A 19275-nucleotide genomic window follows, 5' to 3' on the forward strand; every position below is an offset into this window, starting at 1 on the left:
AGCCTTCAGTTATTTCTCCATCCTTCTTCATTCCCCCTTTCCCTTTGAGTGCAAGCAATGACAATATGGAATTTATCACACCCCAAGTTGCTTGGAGTCTCAAGTCACAAGGTTCGTGTGCATGTGACACACAAGTAATCTTTCATTTGACATACCAATGTGAAAGTCACTTTTGAGATCGACTAGCCTGTAATACTTCTTGACAGTGAGATTGATTAGACTGTGAAACAGTCTCTCAAAGGAAGTAGTGGAAGCCTCAGTGCTTGGCTCATAAAACTAAGCTATAAGGAATAACTCTGCAGTGACAGGGAGATACTCTGGGAATTACCCAGTTGGACATTTCCATCTTTTTTTCTGGGCCTCCCTGTCATCATAGGGGTTCCAACAGCTTCCTCTCCCTAAACACCCTGAACAGGTTTTACTGCAGATGACTGGAAAGGTGGAGGAAGGCCACTCAGATAATATTTCCACTACCACACAACACAAAATGTTGGCTACTACAGGCTTGTCTACACAGGAAAGTTTTACCAGTTATGCACATACAGTTATCACAATAAGCTCCCCGTGTGGACAGAATAGGGCCTGGTCTACACTAGGCGTTTATGTCGAAGTTAGCACCATTACATCGAATTAACCCTGCACCCGTCCACACCGCGAAGCTATTTAGTTCGACATAGAGGTCTCTTAAATTTGACTTCTGTACTCCTCCCCGACGAGGGGAGTAGCGCTAAATTCGACATGGCCATGTCGAATTAGGCTAGGTGTGGATGGAAATCGACGCTAATAGCTCCGGGAGCTATCCCAGAGTGCACCACTCTGTTGATGCTCTGGACAGCAGTCCGAGCTCGGATGCTCTGACCAGCCACACAGGAAAAGCCCCGGGAAAATTTGAATTCCTTTTCCTGTCTGGGCAGTTTGAATCTCATTTCCTGTCTGGACATCGTGGCGAGCTCAGCAGCACTGGCAACGATGCAGAGCTCTCCAGCAGTGATGGCCGTGCAATCTCAGAATAGAAAGAGGGCCCCAGCATGGACTGATCGGGAAGTCTTGGATCTGATCGCTGTGTGGGGCGATGAGTCTGTGCTTTCCGAGCTGCGATCCAAAAGACGGAATGCAAAGATTTACGAGAAGATCTCTAAAGACATGTCAGAGAGAGGATACAGCCGGGATGCAACGCAGTGCCGTGTGAAAATCAAGGAGCTGAGACAAGGCTACCAGAAGACCAAAGAGGCAAACGGACGCTCCGGATCCCATCCCCAGACATCCCGTTTCTACGAGGCACTGCATTCCATCCTAGGTGCGGCCGCCACCACTACCCCACCACTGACCGTGGACTCTGAGGATGGGATATTGTCCACGGCCAGTTCCTCGGACATGTTAGCAGACGGGGAAGATGAGGAAGGAGATGAGGAGGACGAGGCAGTCGACAGCGCTTACAACACTGATTTCCCCGACAGCCAGGATCTCTTCATCACCCTTACAGAGATCCCCTACCAACCGTCCCCAGCCGTTAACCCGGACACAGAATCTGGGGAAGGATCAGCCAGTAAGTGTTTTAAACATCTAAACATTTATTTTTAACAGAACAGGAATATTAAGAATAACAACAATGGGTTTCTCATGATTAGTTTGCCCTAAGTGCTTAACGTTTCAGTCCTGGGCAGTGCAACTATTGAAAAAAAATCTAACAATGTCCGGTTTAGCATGATTGTTCTGCCCAAGCCGCTCTACTGTTTAGTCCCTGCCAGTGCAGCTACAGTAAAATGCGGTCTATATGTCCGGGGATAGAGCAGAAATCCTCCTGCGACATCTCGAGGAAGCTCTCCTGGAGGTAATTGGAAAGCCTTTGCATCAGGTTCCTGGGGAGAGCGGCCTTATTGGGTCCTCCGTAGTATGAAACGTTTCCGCGCCACGAGACAATCAAGTACTCAGGGATCATTGCCCTGCAGAGCAGGGCGGCATACGGCCCTGGTCTTTGGAGGCTTTCTCGAAGCATTCTTTCTTTCTCACTGTCTGAGATCCTCATCAGGGGAATTAGGTAGGGGAATGTTAGTGTTGCTTTGAATTAGGTAGGGGAATGTTAGTGTTGGGACTGCTTGCCCGTTCCTTTACAGAACTGTAACCTCTGGTTTGCAGCCACGCGGTGGAGGCGGGAGAGGGGCAGCATACAGGGATCTTTCCCGGGGACAGCCGTGAGGGGGTGGGACAGGGGCAGAGTTCCTGCTTGCCGGATTGCTGGCAGCAGGGACTGGCATTGCTTTCAATGTGAAAGGAGGCCAGTGCTACTATTCAAGTTTTAAGCTGCCACAAGTCTACGGCTTACCATGTCTGCCTGCTACACAAATTCCGGTGTCCTGCCCCGCTTCTCAGATCTGCAGTGCAAGACCCCAGGCACTGAATGCGAAGGCCGAGAATTCGACCTTGTCCTGAGTGCGCATGTGATAGGTGCTGTGCATGGTCTTGTTCACAGAGAAAGACTATGTTCTTTGTTCACAACTACATTTATCTTTCTGAGGAATTCACTCCCTTTTTCCCATTCCCACAGCCACATCTGCGACTGTCTCACAACCTAGCCTGGCATCACACTCCCAGAGGCTAGCGCAGATTAGGCATAGGAAGAAGAGGACACGGGAGGACATGTTCTCGGAACTTATGGGCTGCTCCCGAGCCCAGGCAGCACAGCAGACCCAGTGGCGGGAGAACTTGTCCCAAATGCACCAAGCACACATGGAACGGGGGGAGAGGTGGCGGCAGGAAGACCAGCAGGCGACTCAAACGCTGCTTGGACTAATGAGGGAGCAAACGGACACGCTCCGGCGCCTTGTGGATGTTCTGCAGGAACGGAGGCAGGAGGACAGAGCCCCGCTGCAGTCTATCTGTAACCGCCCTCCCCCGCCACCAAGTCCCATACCTCCCTCACCCAAAGTGCAAAGAAGGAGGGGCGGCAGAGTCCGTGCAAACTCTCACTCCACCCCTGCAGACAGCTCTAGTAGTAGAAGGCTCTCATTCCCCAAAATTTGACAAGTTCTTTCCTTCCTGCCTCACACAAGCCCCCGTCCAAGTTTCACCTCCCAGTTTCATGTGTAGTTGCTAATAAAAAATACGTTTCTGTTAATTACTGTTTCCATCATGTTCTTTTGGAGGAGGGGGGGAAGGGGGTTGGTAATTGGACAGGACAGTCACCTTTAGCAGGGTACATAGGCGGGGGCAGGTCCAGCAGCAGGGCACATACACAGTGCAGTCACTAGTTACCCTGGTCAGTCTGGGAGGTGGTTTTCATGTTCTGTGGTGGGGGGTGGGTTGCTCTGTGACTTTGTGGCGGGGGAGGGTAGTTACAGATCTTATGCGGCGGTCCTTATCCTGGATCACAGAGCCACGCAGCAGGGGATCTGTAACCGTCCTCCCCCGCCACAAAGTCACATAGCCCCCCCATACACACAGTCCCGATCAGGAGGGGTGACAGGCTCTGTTGAAACAACCAGTCCACCACAGCGGAGCCTGCCAATCCTGGAGTTTAGAAGCGTCATTTGCGTCACTACACTACACCCGCTCCCCACCACAGTCTGCGTCCCAGGTTTAAAACATTCCCGCGAAAACAGTAATAAAGAAAACGGTGTTCATTAACAAAGTAGAAGTGATTTTATTTCTAAACGTGTGTTGGAAGGGGGTGAAGGGGGTATGTAACTGGAGAGGATAGTCAACATTAACTGGGTAAAGAAACGGGGGCAGGTTCAGCTTCTCTGTACACAAACTTAAAAGTCACAGGTTACCCTGCTCACTCAGGAACCTAGCTTTCAAAGCCTCCCGGATGCACAGCGCGTCCCGCTGGGCTCTTCTAATCACCTGGCTGTCTGGCTGGGCGTAATCAGAAGCCAGGCTATTTGCCTCAACCTCCCACCCAGCCATAAAGGTCTCCCCCTTGCTCTCACAGAGATTGTGGAGCACACAGCAAGCTGCTATAACAATGGGGATATTGGTTTCGCTGAGATCACAGCGAGTCAGTAAGCTTCTCCATCTCCCCTTGAGACGGCCAAAAGCACACTCCACCACCATTCTGCACTTGCTCAGATGGTAGTTGAAGAGTTCTTTTTCACTGTCCAGGGCGCCAGTATAGGGCTTCATGAGCCAGGGCATTAGCGGGTAGTAGCGAGGATGACTATAGGCATCTCCACATCCCCAAGAGTTATTTTGTGGTCCGGAAAGTAAGTACCTTCCTGCAGCAGTCTAAACAGACCAGAGTTCCTGAAAACACAAGCGTCATGAATCTTGCCTGGCCATCCGACGTAGATGTTCGTAAAACATCCCCTGTGGTCCACCAGTGCTTGCAGCACCATGGAAAAGTAGCCCTTTCTGTTAATGTACTGGCTGGCCTGGTGGTCCGGTGCCAGGATAGGAATGTGAGTTCCATCTATGACCCCACCGCAGTTTGGGAATCCCATCGCTGCGAAGCCATCTATGATCACCTCCACGTTTCCCAGGGTCACTACCTTTGACAGCAGTACATCAACGATTGCCTTGGCTACTTGCATCACAACAATCCCCACGGTAGATTTGCCCACGCCAAAGTGGTTCGCGACTGACCGGTAGCTGTCTGGCGTTGCAAGCTTCCAGAGGGCTATGGCCACTCGCTTCTGGACAGTCAGGGCTGCTCGCATCCGGGTGTCATTGCGCTTCAGGGCAGGGGACAGCAACTCACAAAGTTCAAGGAAAGTTCCCTTACGCATGCGAAAGTTTCGCAGCCACTGGGATTCATCCCAGACCTGCAGCACTATGCGGTCCCACCACTCAGTGCTTGTTTCCCGGGCCCAGAATCGCCGTTCCATGGCATCAACATGACCCATTGCCACCGTGATGTCCTCGGCGCTGGGTCCCGTGCTTTCTGACAGGTCTGTGCTACTCTCAGACTTCAGGCCCTCACCGCGATGCCGTAGCCTCCTCGCCTGACTTATCTGCATCTGCCTCTGGGAAAGGTGGATGATAAGCTGCGAGGCGTTGAGAACGGCCACAACTGCAGCGATGGTCGCAGCGGGCTCCATGCTCGCAGTGCTGTGGCGTCAGCGCTGTCACTGTCTAGAAAAGTGCGCGAACTGATTTCCCGCCGGCGCTTTCAGGGAGGGAGGGCGGGAGTGATGGACGGATGACGACAGTTACCCAAAAGCACCCTCGACACATTTTTTTACCCAGAAGGCATTGGCGGCTCCACCCAGAATTCCAATGGGCAGCGGGGACTGCGGGAGACACGTATCCATTGAAAATCAATGAAAGATAATGTTTAAATGGAGAGAAAATGAGCTCTCTGCAATAAAGATGACCCCACTCAAAGAGTCAAGTAAACAGCACCACCGCTCCTCTGGAAAATTCTAGTTGCATCCTAATTAAAGCTGACAATACCGGAAGATAAACTAATGCTATACTAAATAATGTAATGCCCTGCTCTGCATTCTGGCCCAAGCTGTCACTTAGAATAAACATTAAGAGTATTAAGGCCACTGTAGTACACAACGTGAAACAGCATTACAGCAATTTTCAAAGGCTGTAAGCTCACTGAATGGTGACCAAATATAAACGGAGATTAATTTTGGTAAAACCTTCACAATTATATGCCGTGGGGACGATAAATATGTGATCACTGGTGCAAGAAGGTTAATGAAGGGAACGGCTGTTTAAAAAAAGAAAAAGACAGACTTCTGAAAATTTGGGCTGTCACATCAGAGATGCATTAAATTAAAAAAGCTGGTACAGAATCAGAAAAGTGTGTCCCAGCTAGATCTTAAAACTTTATGTGTGGCTCTTTTTTATGGAGGAGGGTAAAGCTAACTTTCAGATTTAAAGTGAAATCTGGTCCACTAAACTCCAAAATGGGCACTTAAAAAGAAATCCAAAGCAATGCTTCTAAAGGAATCTCCTGCCAATAAAGTTGTTAGTTTAACAGCAAGGAAAATTGATGTCCTCTATCCCCATCAAGCGTTCAGCATGAGCAGCAGCAACACATGCTTCCTCTCCACTGACCTGCCAATATGTCATGGACTTGACTGGGCGGCAGAGAGAAGTTCAATCGCCAGGCATGTTCAGCCCCTGGCCTCTTTTAGAATTGCCAAGACGAACTGCAGTATTCCCACCACTACCACCACGTGTGCCACAGTCAGGGCAACTGCGCCTGTATTCCCCCTCCATGGTCCCTCGAGGGCACCCACACTAGGCACCGGCTCCTCAGCAGGCCCCTCTTTTAGGCAGAGCCCCGGTCTGTCTCTCTCATGACTGGGTTTTTCCAAGCTTCACAGTTCCCTGCCTGGACTATGATATCCCCAGCAAGCAAGACTCACTATGCCCTAGTCAGTGTCTTCACAACACTGTCTCTCCAGAGGCTATACATAGTGTATATGTCCATAGTTAAAAGTTACCACAAAGCTCTTTGTAAGCAAGCACATTTACTATTAAAATGAAAGCATTATTAAAAACAATAAAAAACCCTACACATACAATAAAAGCTTACCAAGGGTCACCCCCACTCCAGCCTTGGGCTCTCCTAAGCGTCAGTCCTTCCAACCTTTCCCTAAGCACTAGGGCCCTCCCTTTGACAGAAGGTCCTATCCGTTTGCTGAATCAGAAAGCAGGCCCCGAGTCAGTTTGTCTGTCCGTCTTTGGAGAATCCAGTTTGAACTACAACTTCTCCAGGTAGTGCTACAATTCTCCTAATCACACCCCACTGTTATTAGCTCCCAGAGAAGCTGTGATTAGCCTCCCCAGTGGAATTACATACAATCCCTGGCCCACAAAGAACCTAAACATAATACAGTGAGATCTCCTGAAGATATTGCAGGAAATTGCCATAGCTGTCACACCCAGAATATCTAAAGGACCTTGAAATTAACATGGAATTTTGTTTATTTCCTTTTTTGTGCATCAGCATTACTGATGTCAGTGCAGCTCTAGGGATATGTTCTAGAATTTCCTTGCCCTCTGCAGCAGCAGCACACCAAATACTGTCCTAAATGAGTGGAGTGTTTTCTTATTTTTCAAAGACCACATTTCAGCAGCTCAGGTTAATTTATGTACCGACTAGAACAAGCAATGCACAGGAGTCTTCTCGGATACTCAGTCCGTAGGGAAACCTTTGCATACTTGCGATTTTACATGTTCCAGTTAACTCGGCTCTAAATGTAAAATCCAGACTCTGGACAAGTCTGAGTCCATAACACAATTAATGGATTAGACACAAGTCCACCGTTTTACTATCTGCAATCGATGCAGTATTGACAATATTTCATTTTAACTGTTTCGAAACACCATGTTAGCGAACAAGAGAGAACAGGAATAGCTTATTGAACTTAGCAGGCTGCAGCACTGTAGGATGCAATGTGCCTCTGTTTTGGAAATAATTTTACTAAGGTTTACCACAACTCATTTTCCATACAAGTATTTCTTTATTAGTCCAAAGGCCACTTGGTGGTTGTTTACATCCAAAATACAAGCATATAAACATATACTTTATATACTAGCAACAATATAGTTATAAGCATAGTTACAATCTGATCTTGGAAGATACCCCTTCCACGTCATGATGGGAGAGTAAGGAAAATCTCTGACAAACAACCCCCTAAAAGCTTGTCTTTTTATACACTATGATAAACAAGTGATGTCACTGCTGGATTTTGGACTTTATCTAAAGCCAGATGAGGCAGTTAAGGGCAGAAGCCCAGATTCTGGCCCAGTCAAGATTAATGGCTGGACCCCTTTCATCAAGGTTTTCCTCTTATTTTATTTTGCTATATTTCTTTCTAACTACTAAACAATCATTTCTTTTTAAACAAGCTTATATAACTGTGACACAGAGGCTCCATGGCTCCATTCTTTGCAAACAATTCTCACCAAAGACCTGACAAACTCTCTACACCAAACACCTCTTACGGCATATTTACCCACAGAGTAACACATAAGGTATCCATAGAAAGCTCATATCTTGACAAGATTCAATCTTTGTGAGATGTATGTACAGAGAATATTTAAGAAATAATGTACATATATCTAAAGTAATCTTTATGGACTTGGAGTAAAAAATAGTCACCAGGCATACCGTGTTTCGGTGATAACCCATTCAAGCAAAAGAGAGTTGTCACCTCTCCCTACTCAGCTGGCCAGGTAATGCAAGCTTATATAATCAGCCAAATATGAGCTCTTTTCACCACAGCATCATGTGGGGAGCTAATGCAATCCTAGGATGCATAAACATGGGACTCTCTACTCCTATTTGAGATGTTATTTTATCTCTGTATTTGGCACTGCTGGAATCCTGGGTCCAGTTCTGGTGTCCACAATTCAAGAGGGATGTTGATAAATTGGAGAAGGTTCAAAGAAGAGCCACAAGAATGATTAAAGTAATAGAAAATAGTCCTTACAGTGATAGACTGTAATCAAGTCACCTCTTAACCATCTCTTTGTTAAGCTAAATAGATTGAGCTCCTTGTGTCTAAGTATCTGTATGGGGAACAAATATTTGATAGTGAGCTCTTCAATCTAGTAGAGAAAGGTCTAACACTATGCAATGGCTGGAAGTTGAAGTTAGAGAAATTCAGACTGGAAATAAAGTGTACATTTTTAACAGAGACAGTAATTAACCATTGGAACAACTGACTCAGGGATGTGGGTGGAGTCTCCATCACTGAATTTTTAAATGACGAATGAATGTTTTTCTAAAAGCTCTGCTCTAGGAATTATTTGGGGGACAGTTCTCTGGCCTGTGCTATACAAGAGGTCAGACTAGATGATCACAATGGTCCCTTCTGGCCTTGGAATCTATGAATAGTCTACCTTGCCACATCCCAGAACAGTCTTCAATGGTTTTCCATTGACAACTGCAAATGATCAAAACCATGTGGAGGTGGAAAGGATGGTTACAGCAGGAAGGATATCACTCGGGCTATGAATATAACAAAAGACTTTTTCAGTATAACAGCATAGGGAAGGACACTCTGGATCCCTTCACTGAGGAAACCCCTTAAGGATCAGGAGGCTTTCAGTGACTTTTGGATCCTCATTCTTGTGAAACCAGCCAGCTCCACAAAGGACTGAACTTTGGGGAGAAAGCTAAATTATTAGATAGAAAAGGTAACTATTGGTAAGTGTACGGCCAAGTTCACTTTTTATCATTCCATTTTGTATTACAATCAGTTGCTTCCATCACTTTCTCTCATTTCTAGTTAAATCTTTGTTCTTCCCTAAATACACTCACTTTTATTTTATTATAAGCACTCAAGTGCTGTGTGGGTTCCAAGAGCAGTGGTTTGAGATAAAACTGATAAGCTGGGACATGCTGCACCTTGTGGTGCAGAGGATCTGTAACTGCTAAGAGTCGCCTGTGTTTGGGCCTAACATCCAAACAACTGAAAACCATAATTCATTGGGGGGAGGGATAACTCAGTGGTTTGAGCATTGGCCTGCTAAACCCAGGGCTGTGTGGGCCACTTAGGGATCTGGGGTAAAATCAGTACTTGGTCCTGCTAGTGAAGGCAGGGGGCTGGACTTGATGACCTTTCAAGGTTCCTTCCAGTTCTAGGAGATGGGATATCTCCATTAATTATTAATTATTATTATTATTATTCAGGCCCAGCTCAGGTCTATATTCCTAGGTTCTGGTGCAATAAAAGGCACATCACACTCTGATTCCTCTAGTAACACATTCATCTAGTAGCGCCCCCTCACCACCAGGCATCCATTGCTATCCTGCCCATACAAGTCTAAGGCAGTGGTTTACAACCTGGGGTCCACAGACTATGTCCAAGAGAAGCGCAAAAGGTGACTATGAAACTAAAGTTTCAGATCCCAGAAAGGCATTCTGTTTTTCTGATCAAAAGTATGTGAATGCCCCAGCTACAGGTCAAAACCCGGAAGTGCTGTCATTACCAGAGAAGCCCACAGGTTAGCGCCCTTTTTCACATTCAGAGGTGTAGCCGTGTTAGTTTGAATCTGTAAAAAGCAACAGAGGGTCCTGTGGCACCTTTGAAGTGAGGTTCTTACCCACGAAAGCTTATGCTCCCAATACTTCTGTTAGTCTCAAAGGTGCCACAGGACCCTCTGTTGCCTTTTTCACATTGCGTCAAATGCCGTGCTGACCACGTGCGACATTTCTAGTTGAATTCTGTTCAGTCAGTTTCCAGTCTAAGATGTCTATGGCAGGGGTCCGTGGACCACAGGTTAAATTTCCAAAGGGGTCTGCACCTCCATTTGAAAATTTTTAGGGGCCTGCAAATGGGGGGGGGGGGGGGAGGAAGGTTGAAATCCCCTGGTCTAGGGAGTAAAGGGGGCTCCCCAGACACACCCACTCACTCCTGGTGATCCCTAGCCACATGCTGGCACCCGTAGACAGAGGACAGATACATCCTCCTGGCCCCCAGCTCAGGAACAGCAGCAGCTCTGTTGCTGAGTTACTGCTGATAAGCTTCTTCCAGGGGTTGGGGCAAAATGTGCCCCTTTGGAGCAGTGCATGAGACTATGAGCTCCTAATGCTACTGCTGAGATAGTTTCACTGACGGCCAGTTTCTGGTGCTATCAACAAGAAGGGCTCTCAAATGCACAAAGTAAACACGCCCAAGAAGAAGGTGGTCTCTAATCTTCCAGCTTCAGTGAGCACAGGTTATTTTTAACAGCAGCAGGTGACAATACATTTATTCAGAAGTGTGATTTTTAAGCTGACATCTGTTTTTACAATGACTCCTGCCTTCGAGCACATACACACATGTAGAGAGCCCTGCAGTGGGACTGGGGTCCCACAGGGCCCACCGCCAGAACAGCAGGGGCGGGATAAAAATTAACAATGCCGGAGGGGGTGGGAGTGGGATGGGAGCGGGATTAAAAAAATAGTCCTGCAGAGGCTCTACGCACGTGCTCAATGAAGACAAGCTATTACAGCTCTTCCCTAAAAGGGGGGGGGTCACACCTTCAGGGCAATTCCCCCAAAGCACACAGGGTTTCAAAATGAGGAAGTACTGTCATGCCACGAAACTAGCATGCAAACCTCAAGAGTCAGCACAAGGAGTAGGAAGCTTTTGGATCAGGCTTGACATGTATGTACAAAACCAAACCTGCAAATTGGCAAGTTTGTCTCTACAGACACAATGTGCAGAGACAGTGAATTCAGTGTATTTAAGAGGTCAGCAACTTGCAGTCAGAGGTTTGAGACTCTTTGCAGCCCGGATGGTGGAGGAAATTACATCTTCATTTCACAAGTGTATTGATATTCTCATGCGAAAGGTTTATTTTCAGTTAACATTTGTTTAAGCTTTTTATTGCTTCTGTAGGTATACGTGCCCAAACAGCTGTGATGGGCATTATTTTAAACAAATAGAATGCAATATAAAAGAGACCTTTCATTACAAAGTATTCCAAAGAATTTTACCAATTTAAACTGAAATCCAGATTATGTACTAGGATCATGTCACTGACCAAAGAAATGCAGCGACCTCTGCAACTATTTAACAGCACGCAACTCTACCTCTCTTCTAAACTATTGTGAAGGACAGAAGATCCAACTGAATCTTCAGGGAAATTTAGGAAGAATGAATGCAATAACCATACTGGAATTAGGCCAAAACACTGCAATTTAGTGACCTAAAAGGAGTCAGAATATGGATTTTACATCCCATCTGAGAATCAGAATCCCCAATGGTGCAATGTCCCCTAATTCAGTGCTCTAATACTTGGGTCAGTTCTGATGGAGATCAAAGTTCATCACCTAGTGAATCATCATAACGCTGCCTATGTAGTTCTTGGGGGCATTCCATCTAAATTCTGACAGAGCCCAGCCCCGCTTGAGAAAGCCAAGAAACAGAATCACAGCAAAAGGCAGCCTTAGCATAGGTGAGATCTACCCCTCATTCTTTTAGGAAGGAGATAGGAGTGATCATTTCACCATGTGTTTTTTTTCTTTTTAATTTTAAATTTCCAAAGGGATCTGCACCTCCATTTGAAAATTTTTAGGGGTCTGCAAATGGCAGGGGGGGGGGGGGAAGAGGAAGGTTGAAATCCCCTGGTCTAGGGAGTAAAGGGGACTCCCAGACATGCCTCTGTCTTCAATTAAAAAAAAAAACCTGATTGAAGAGTGTGTGTCATGCTGAGACAAACCAACGCATCTTGTCTGAGTTTCTGAGACAACAGGTATACAGAGTTATGGGTTGCTTCGAGCTATCAAGTCTTCAGTGGCACATTTAAAAATTAGCATCACTCAGTTAACCAAGGAAGTACCAAAGAGTAGCATTCTGAGACAAAAAAAGCCTGGTATCGATTAACTGTTATCAAGGGCCTTTTCAGTTTCATCAGTTTCCAAAGAACACTAGGAACAGCCAACCCACCTGTATTTTACTGTGCATCCAGTTCTGGGTATGCTGCTTGTAAACATTTACATTGTAAGACTTCTTATGACAGCCACCGGTACATTTAGAGTCTGCTCATGAGCTGTTCCCTAACAGACGGACAGAACATGGATCTTGTGCAGCTCTCGACTGCTCAGTTTATGGGCTGCTAGCAATTTCTCATGCGGCAATCCTGAATTTCACGCTCCAAGAAAGGTACTAGGTTTCTTCCCCACCAGCTAACAGGGTTGTGTCATTTTCAAGACCAGAGAGAAAAGCAGATTCCAGGTGTAGCTTTTTCTGTAGAAAGGAGGAGGCTGTAGAGGAAAGCATAGCATAGAGAAAGAAATTTGCAGACTAGCTATTAAGTGGCTGTTGTTCCTCCTGGCTGTGAAGGAATGGAGATAAGATGTGATGACAATAATTCAAGGAGGAGCCTAGTTCTTCAGTATAAAGGCATAATGATAAAGGAGAGTTAATCCTGAAGTTAATGTGTCAGCTAGAAGATATGGCTAGAATGACAAAGAAGAGCTCTGTGTAAACTCGAAAGCTTGTCTCTCTCACCAACAGAAGTTGGTCCAATAAAAGATATTGTCTCACCCACCTTCTCTCTCAAATAAGGATCTACAGGGTAAGCTATTCACTCCATTCACAGGGCTTCTCCAGTCAAGTATGCCACAGTAAGAACTACTGCACAGATTTGTAATTACATCTAAACCATCCTAAGGACCATTTATCCCTGGCACATCACAGCTGGAATCTGCTTCCTTACAGCACAACCTTCTGCTTCTAGCAAAAATATGGGTAACAGTTTGAGGGTTAAACCTAATGTGTAATTGATCTTATCGCCATTCATTCAGCTAAGTCCAGTACATGCTGCTCATTTAAGAGACCTGCACAGACTCAACTAGATCACAAAATCAGAGATGGAAAAAGACCTAACAAATAGAACCCATCTCTGCCTTAAAGACAATTAACCTTTTATTCCCTCTGGCCTCCCTACACATCAAGGTGGTTACTATTAAACTGATACAAGATAATAAATATATGCAGTGTAGTTGTAGCCATGTAGATAATAAAGGCACATGTTTTCAGTTTTATTTCTTTAGACATGAAGTTTTCTACATGTAAATAAAAATCTGATCAAGAGAAGCATTTAGAGTGCTGCTTTAGAGACACGTTCAAAACACATACCATCACACTGCTCCTTTAAAATTGCAATATCGTACCTTATCACATCTGGTTCGGTGCCATCATTCTTATAGGATGCTTGAAGTTGTCTCTGTCGCGTGAGAAGGTCATCCACTAAGTTTTGCCTTCTGTCTCCCTCCAATTGTGTTCTAGGGGCATTTGGTTAAGGGCCAGTCACAGAAACAAAAGCATATTTAAAACTTGTATTTCCAGTGTTAAAAGCGTCACTCTCAGAAGTCACCTATTACTACAATATCAAAGCCAGTCAGGAAATGAGAATTTTCAAAAAGCAATAGCGTAAAGTAGACATAACCCTAAAAGCCCACTCTTCTTCACTTGACAAAGATTTATAATATTATTCATTCATCAGAGATTCAGGCTGCATGGCTCTTAAGACAAAGGGCATAAATTATTATCACATTTTCTTCACACCTTGAACTCTAATTTACAACATGGGGACACCTCTACCCTTCACCGAAAGGCGTCTAGCAGAACCCTATTTCTGTGATTTACAACACCTTAAAGAAAGAAGAAATCCTGATTTGTCTTGAGAATGTGATCCAGAAAACAAACTAATGAGGAGATTTGGGAAGAATTTTTTTTTTTTTTTGCATTGAATTAACGTAATAATTAAGAGCAGTGAACTCCAAAATAACCCATATCATCATTCTTAGGCATTCTGCTTATTAGTGGTCTTTAACAATCACTAAGCAAATTACTTTTTCTACAATTTTGTTAGCACATGATGGTAAGACACGTAGATTGGAAGCTTGACAGGACAAGGACTGAGTCTTCCTATATGTCTGTCTAGTATACAACACATTTTAAGTGCTACTACAAAAATCACCACCAGCAAACTGGATAGCTCTGTTGGATTCAGCATGTCTCTTAGTATGTTAACTATTTTGCGTGGTGATGATACAGACCAGGTGAGAAGCCCTCGCTCAGCTCACTATGTGGTCAACAAGTTACCAAGAGGTTATTTAAAGGATTTCTTTCCATTTGCAGAGTTATCTCACTAGCACTCCCCAGTAGCAACTGAAGTAGGGCTTGTTGCTTTTGAAGAAAATGACCCAATTCACTCAGCCACTGAATGACTAGAGTTCTTGGAGTGCTGCCCTTGTTCGATTTTTATTATTTTTAATAAACTCAGTGATGCCCATTTTAAAAGTGATTACCGCTCTTCCTTGAGTTGTAATTTGAGCAGGTGCATAGTCACAATGACTTATGTTTGCTTTCTTACATAGCAGTGCCATTTATCTGTTCCAAGGTAATATTCTCAAATGAAAGTATAACTGTACCCTGCATTCAGTGCAACATGCTCAAAGTTCATCATTACAATGAAAGCTACTGGCTTGTTGCGGCTAAACAACCATTTCAAACCCTCCGCCCCCGATTCAAACGTGGATACAAGGGTTCAGCACACCAAAGGCTTACTTTCAATGTTACCATAAGGCAGCTTGCAAGTAAGAGGCCTTCAAATGGCCACTGGATATATTTCCATAGGCACATGTGGGTTAGAGAGGAGACTCAGAGAGGACACCATAGAGGTACCCAAATTTTTTTTTTTTAAATGGAAAAATGTACAGAAGGACAATCTGGCACTCACACCCCCCACCCCCCCACTGAAGAGCAAGGAGAAGCCAATGATGTGTAAAGGTAACAAATATAAAACATATTTTTAACACAATGTACAACCAACCTGTGAATCTCACTGACATTGCAGCAAAGAGCTTAGTAGGACTCCAAAATGTCCTAGACTTTTGTATGATGTTAAGAGAATGTTCCAGAAAGTTTAAAGGTACTTGTCAATTTCAAATCTTTCTTCTTCTGGGGTCGATACTCGTATCTCATCCTGCGACAGATGAGCACATTCGTTGTTGTTTGTCTTATACTTGGATTGTAGTAGCTCTTTGGGGCTGCCACGGTCTTTGTGCTCTGTGCTCGCACAACACCTAGCACAATGGGATCCCAAGTCCTCAACTAGAACTCCGAGGCACCACGATAATACAAATAATAATTTAAAAACCCAAAACCTTCCCTTATAGGGCAGAGTGTCACCAGCTGGGATGCACTTGTTCCCAGCAAGATTCTAACATCTGCCCTTAGAGCAAAAAGAGAGTTTCTAAGAGCTAGAAATAAAAATCCTAATTAAACAAAGGGGCCTACATTTTCAAAAGTGATTAGTGATTCTGGGTGCCCACTATGAGGCACCTTGAACGGGTCTGGTTTTCAGATTCTTGGCCCTGGTCTACACTGCAGGGGGATCGATCTAAGTTACACAACTTCAGCTATGTGAATAATGTAGCTGAAGTCGATGTACTTAGATCGACTTACCGTGGTGTCTTCACCGCAGTGAGTCGCTCCTGCTGCTCCCCCGTCGACTCTGCCTGTGCCTCTCGAGTACAGGAGTCGACAGGAGAGTGCTCAGGGGTCGATTTATCACGTCTAGACTAGACTAGACCAGATAAATTGATCCCCACTGGATCGATCGCTGCCCGCCAATACTGCGGGAAGTGTAGACATACCCTTGGTGTTCGGCACTTTCTGAACATCAGGCCACTGAAGATGCCTCAAATTGGGCACTGAAAATCACTACTCATTTTTGAAAATGAATATACAATTGGTTGTAGCAGTTTAATGGAAGTAAGCAAGTGACCCACTATATAAAGACAGAGCCAATTCACTCCCTGCTATACCCCATTAAAGTGAGTGGAGTCACACTGGGATGAATTTGGCTATATGTCTCCATTTTGGGTCACCTGTACTGGTACAGGAGATTTTCAGACCCATACGAATGCTGTTGGGCTGCTATCTGCTTGCCCCTCTTACACATGGCTTTTCCAGCTGTGTGGAGGAGAGACTAGGTCAGGACATGAAATCTAGAGCACTGGTGAATGAGGAAGAAGTTACACATTCCTAGCATGTCTTCTAGGACTATCCAATTCTTCCATCCAGAAGGGCAGAGAAACATTTCCTTCACATTAACAGCGCTGTACTCGATCAGGGCTGCTGCTGAGCTCCCCTTATGGAGATAGCCATGCCCGCTGCACAGCAGCCTTACTTCCCACCATACCTGGGTGTGGCAGGAGCTCCAAATTTGGACACTGGTTTCATACATGGCTGTGGGATAGCACCGCAAGGACAGGAACCTGCAACTTCTTAGTAAATTGAATTGCAAGGATCGTAAGAAAATACACAGGCCAATTAGGTCTCAAACAAAGAGCATCAGAGCTGCCAGTGTTACAGTCTGTCACACACTGGAGTTGTTCCAGCACAGTCACTACAACTTTAAAAAGTGAGTGCAGGGTCCCTGAAATAGAAATGAAGATTGCAAGCAACATTTTAGTAATTGGGGCCTCCTGGAGTTGAGGGGAGGGAGGTGGCTAACTGCAGCTTCCTTCTCAAAAGAGCCTGTTTTTCCACCCACTCCTATGATACCAGAAAGAACAGCGAGATACTGTTTATATGGATACATCTGACGTGTTGATATAGCTCGAAGCAATAAGTCCTTCAGCTGGTCGATCTTTACCTTGAGATTCTGCAACAATGATCGGATTGTCACATTAAGCTGAAGGAAAAAAAGAAAAAAAGTTGTTGGGGTTTTTTTTACCAGATTACAGTGTAGCCATACAAACATCAATATTCAAATGATCCGGTGCAGAACCCCACAAACCCCACTGTACACCACATGGCAGGATTCCATCTGACATCGAGAAAAGCCTGTGCTGAGAACACAGAAGTTCAGCTGTACACAAGCGGTGCTGTTTGGGATTTTTTATAAAACAATTAGATGTTAACATTGGTTTTGCAACCAGTTTTTTAATGTACTCATGCTAATTATGAGATCTTTCTTTCAAATCCTCACAAATTAATTCCCCTATGGGCTGGAACATTTTGCACATATTTTGCTATTGTCCAGTTAATTTCCTGCTTCTTTATTCTACTTCGTAAGGGAAATATGGATGCTCCCTTTTTCTGTAGGCAGAGATCTCCTGGCTCCTGTGTTTTAGTGAAGGTTACTGTCAGAGGTTCGGAGATTCCATCCACTGGTTCTCTTATAACTTCCAGACCTGTAATTTCATTTTTATTTAGTTTTACCGCCATACACTTGTTTACTATCTTTGCTCATCCTTGACTCCTGGCCTCTCCGGACTATTGACTGTAATAATTTGTATTCCTGTTGCTTGCATAAGGTTCTTAGATTTATCTATTTCTACTGTAAACATAGTAAAAAAAATTATTCTCCTCCAGGCAAACTAATAACAGTACTCCAATATTCTGGCTACCTTGTAGTTCTCTCACCTTGTTTACCTTTATTCTGTAGAAAAGTCTACATTTTTCCTCCGCTTGTCCTGAATATTGTTCGCTTTGATTCGGCTAACTATAGGAAAAGTGCACATAATTGAAACCAAGTTGGTAATGACCCAAGTTAGAGGCTTGCAAGCAATTGAAGGTGCCTCTTGTTTGCAAGGCAATGACTGTACTATGGGTGATCACGCAAAGAGAAAGCAGAAATAAGGCTGGGATACATGCATTATGGAGTAAACAGGGAGCAGGACAGGTTGCTTTTCCCCTCATGCCTACACTCAAATGGACACTTCCCTCTGAATTCCCCATTCACGGCAAACTAGGCCACATCAATTTCTACCCCTTGGTAGCCAGCCCCAGTGTTCTTGATAGCCCCAGAATGACTGTTTACTCCCCCTGAGGAAGATTGAGAGGCATTTTGTCAGGCAAAAGAGGAAGTTAAGTGTCCAACCTCCACTTCCCCATTACTGGTAATTCTTGTAACGTAGTGTACTTGATATCAGCACGGAGGTGATTGGTGGAGTTTCCAGAAGTGCCTCACTGAAAATTTGACTCAGGAGCCTGAAACCCCTATAAGACTTGTACCCCTACCAGATATGAAGATGGTAGAGTGGGTCAGATGTTGAGGCAGCCATATCTGCTATGAGCATGTGATTAGCCAGTTCAGAAGGTAAGTAGCCAGAGAAGAGATTTGCATAAAAATTGTGCCACTGAAAAACAGCCAGGCAGTCATTTAAGCAACATTTCCCCCACTTTTCAAAGCTGAGTGACCCTTCAGGACAATAAACACAATTGCAAGCCCCCACAACCCTGCCAGGTGTTATGAAAGGCCTTCTCATTATCACGGATACATTTACTGCACCTTCCTCTCTGGAAAACGCTGAATTAGCCTTATCCAGCCTAGCTAGCCAGAGTACAGGAACCGGGAAGAATTACGTGTCAGTATAATGCAAGGTAATTAATCAGCACCATCCATCGAGAGGGATTTCCCCCCCACTAAAAAGCCCCCCAAAGTAAGATTCCATGTGGGCCTCACTTGGTTCCCATTGAAAGCAATGGAAGTTTGACTGTTGACTTCAGCATGACTAGAGTTAACCAATGCTTGAACATTTGTGAAAGCTTCACCCTACAGCCTTTTTTAACCTTAGCTTTTATACTCCATTTTTATTCAATTATAAACACAGCATTTTTGTTTTTTGTCACACTGGGGGCAAAACACCATAAAAACCAGGATCTTGTTGACAGCTTCCCTTCCAAGCAAATACCATACAAAGACATCTCTATTAAAACATTTACTAGGCACAGCAAGTATGAGTGATCAGCCATGTGTTTCTCAACGTGAGTTCTTGTTATCATAACAAATATTTCATTGCTGGAAGTTTGTGTATAGTAGAATCAAACACTGCCAATACTTGTCTTTAACTGTTCT

The 19275-nt window shown here is 44.7% G+C and overlaps 2 protein-coding genes across 6 annotated transcripts in view; one reads left to right on the top strand and one right to left on the bottom strand.

Annotated features, from left to right (window-relative positions):
- STX8 (syntaxin 8) overlaps positions 1-19275 on the bottom strand; it is a 161241-nt gene that overhangs the window by 129003 nt on the left and 12963 nt on the right. For 4 of the 5 annotated variants that reach the window (XR_010591860.1, XR_010591861.1, XM_008163824.4 and 1 more), the window contains exons 3-4: positions 17012-17106; positions 13574-13684 (exon numbers count right to left, since the gene is read on the bottom strand). Coding sequence is in view for 3 of the 5 variants with exons in the window: in XM_008163824.4 (XP_008162046.2) it covers positions 13574-13684; positions 17012-17106 (206 nt within the window). In the remaining 2 variants the exon portion in view is untranslated. Of the gene's footprint in view, positions 1-3311; positions 12662-13573; positions 13685-17011; positions 17107-19275 lie in introns of those variants that run through there. The other variant, XM_065563340.1, reaches the window with a different exon arrangement.
- Positions 970-3021, top strand: LOC135974776 (myb/SANT-like DNA-binding domain-containing protein 1). Its single transcript, XM_065563338.1, has 2 exons — positions 970-1546; positions 2546-3021. The coding sequence occupies exons 1-2, from the start codon at positions 970-972 to the stop codon at positions 3019-3021; spliced, it is 1053 nt and encodes a 350-aa protein (XP_065419410.1).

The sequence above is a fragment of the Chrysemys picta genome, chromosome 12, assembly GCF_011386835.1.
Source record: "Chrysemys picta bellii isolate R12L10 chromosome 12, ASM1138683v2, whole genome shotgun sequence".
NCBI lineage: Eukaryota > Metazoa > Chordata > Testudines > Emydidae > Chrysemys > Chrysemys picta.